We start from the raw sequence: 2,923 nt of genomic DNA on the forward strand, positions 1-2,923 counted from the left end.
CAAGATGGTTGTGAGCCACCATGTGGTTGCTGGGATTTGAACTCTGGACCTTTGGAAGAGCAGTCGGGTGCTCTTACCCACTGAGCCATATCACCAGCCCCCATCTTTTAACTTTTAAAGAGAGATTTTTTAAAATCTTTTTTTAAAAGTTTTTTTATTTATATGAGTACACTGTTGCTGTCATTAGACACACCAGAAAGGACATCAGATCCCAATGTGAGCCACCATGTGGTTGCTGGGAATTGAACTCAGGACCTCTGGAAGAGCAGTCAGTGCTCTTAACCGCTGAGCCATCTGTCCAGCCCCCAAGTTTTAACTTTTAAATGTTAAGAATAAAACAAACAAAAAAAAAAACAGATGTTCCTAACTTATAGTTTATGGGTAGGTGTGTGTGTGTGTGTACACATATATCTTCCTTTCTTTTGTCTCTTCTTCCTCCTCTTTCTTTTTCGGAGGAATTTTATAAATTCAAATTAATCTCCAAATGGTAAATTTATTTTCCAAATGAAAAAATGATTTGGAGCAGGTAAGTTTTCAGCATAAGTTCAATTCACCTACTTCCTTCCGGAGAGTGATGGTAGACAGGCTGCTAGGGGAAGAAGGTTGGTTTACTTTTCAGGATGGAGTAGTGTTTACTTTCCCAAATTCTATGTGACCCCGAGCCTTAGAGCTGAAATGTGGCCTTCAAAGAGAAAAGAATCCGCTGCAAGGTTCCGCAGGAACTTACCTTGGTCTGATTTTCAATGCTACCAACCAACCGTGTTAATAGAATCCTGAGAATCAAGCTTTCAGAGCTTGTAAGACTTGAGCGCCCCCTGGTGAAGCCAAATTTCTAGCTCTTCTCTAAGTTACTGTTTTTGATGAGGGGAGGTGGGAGGTAATTGAGGCAGAGATGCTACGTCCTTATACTTAAAAACTCCTGGATCCCCTGACGCCTTACATCCTCACCTGCAAATTCTTGTAACTTCTTGCGCTCCTCTAGGTTATACTGAAGCTTTTCCAGTAACTCGAAATATCGGAAGAGTGAGTCTCTGGGCCAGACAACGCGGTCATCCTGATCCATGTCCATTAGCCCAGGCAGGTTCTCATGCACAAGGGTCTCCCAGTCCAGGTTTTCTGTGAGGAAGAATGCTTCTTTAAAACACGTCTAAGCCAGATGTGGTGCACACCTGCAATTCCAGAGCTTGGGAGGCTGAGTGACTAGGCTTGCTAGGATTATATAATTATTTACAAGCTAGCTTGGGCTACAGTGTAAGTCTACAGAGGGGAAGGGGAAAAAAAAGAGGAGGAGGAGACAATGACAACCTGGATGTCTTACACTCACTACCCTGCCAGAATTCGCAGCATAAGGCAGGAGAATTGAGTTTTAAAATCATCCTGGGCCACAAAACAATGACTGTGGGTCTTATAAGCAAGAGGAATGAATTCAAATGGAAGGAGCCACTCTGCGTACCAAGGAAAGCAGTATCGGCTGCAGTGGAGCCATGGGACGAGATGGAATGGGAAATTGGGTAGGCTTTTTCTTTTGACTCTTCTTTTACTTTTTCAGCTTCAGCCTGTTCATCATAGCTTTTCTCAAGATAGCTTTTCTCAAGATAGCTTTGCTTGGCATAGTCTTTCTCAGGATAGCTTTTCTTGGCATAGTGTTTCTCAGGATCAATTTTCTCGCTCTCACTATTCTCACTCTCGCTTTTCTCACTATCGCTTTCCTCGCTTTCATTTTTCTCGCCATCGCTTTCAGTAGCTTCGCTTTTGTCATCGTCGTCGTCGTCGTCGTCGTCATCATCATCATCACTAGCATCAGAAGTTTCTATTATGTCTTCGGAGACCTTCCCAAGACTGGTCCCTCTGTACATATAGAAAGAAATTTTATTGCTTCAAATATACTTAAAACATGTAGCAGTTCATTTATTATGCGTCCCGACCTGGCGTCCCTAAGGCTTCTGCTTACAGCTTTAAGAGTCAAACTGTTCTCAGATTCAGGGTTAGGTACTCCCAGATCAATCATCCCCAGTGTATCTTTCTTAACTGTTCTCTTCCTTCTCACACAGAAAACCTGTTTTTAAATGGAAATCTCTTAATACTATTCCTGTTTTGCTTCCATTTGTTATAAATGTTTAAGAGCCTACAAGAACCTACAAGAACCCTACAGAACCATGCTCCCGTGCTAGGGCGGTGTGAATGAGCAATGTACCCCACGGGCTCATGCATTTGAGCACGTGGCCCCTCCCTAGCTGTCGGTGCTGCTTGGGAAGGTTGTGGAGCCTCATGAAGGGGAGATTTGCTGGAGGAAGTGTGCCCCTAGCGACAAGCTTTGAGAGTTCACAGCCTTGTCCCACGTCCAGGTCACTCTCTGCTTCATGTTTGCAGTTAAAGAGCTGATTTCTCAGCTTCCTGCTCTAGCTATGCCTTCCCTGCCATTACTCTACTCTCTCGGGAAATATAAGACAACATAAACCCTTCCATAAGTTACCTTGCTCTGGGTGTTTTATGACAGCTGTCGAAAAGTAGCTAATATGTAATCCATTTTTTCACTGACTTCTTTCCTGTTATTCATTTTCTGCTCCAATTACAATGGTCAATTCTGTTTCTCAAATGCATTGGGTGTACTTCCAATTTAGAATATTTGTAGCAGCTATTCTCTCTGCTACTAACACTTTCACCATATACACTCATAGAAATCTCATTGCTTTCAAGTCTTTGCTCATATATTACTTTTAATGAGGATGCCCTGTTTAAAACTACAAGCCATAAGCCAGTCATGATGGGCTAAAGTTAAAAAAAAAAATGAGGAAAAAAATTCCTCCACAAAAAAAAAACAATGTGCTAAGTGTGGTAGCACATGTGTTTAATCCCAGCAGCATGAGGCAGAGGCAGAGAGGCAGAGAGGCAGAGAGGCAGAGAGGCAGAGAGGCAGAGAGGC

The 2,923-nt window shown here is 42.8% G+C and overlaps 1 protein-coding gene across 5 annotated transcripts in view; it reads right to left on the reverse strand.

Annotated features, from left to right (window-relative positions):
• Catsper2 (cation channel sperm associated 2) overlaps positions 1-2,923 on the reverse strand; it is a 20,474-nt gene that overhangs the window by 2,267 nt on the left and 15,284 nt on the right. For all 5 annotated transcript variants that reach the window (XM_021180444.2, XM_021180437.1, XM_021180423.1 and 2 more), the window contains 2 exons: positions 1,454-1,848; positions 949-1,116 (listed from right to left, as the gene is read on the reverse strand). In XM_021180444.2, the coding sequence (XP_021036103.1) occupies positions 949-1,116; positions 1,454-1,848 (563 nt within the window). The remainder of the gene's footprint in view (positions 1-948; positions 1,117-1,453; positions 1,849-2,923) is intronic.

Source organism: Mus caroli, chromosome 2 (genome assembly GCF_900094665.2).
Source record: "Mus caroli chromosome 2, CAROLI_EIJ_v1.1, whole genome shotgun sequence".
NCBI lineage: Eukaryota > Metazoa > Chordata > Mammalia > Rodentia > Muridae > Mus > Mus caroli.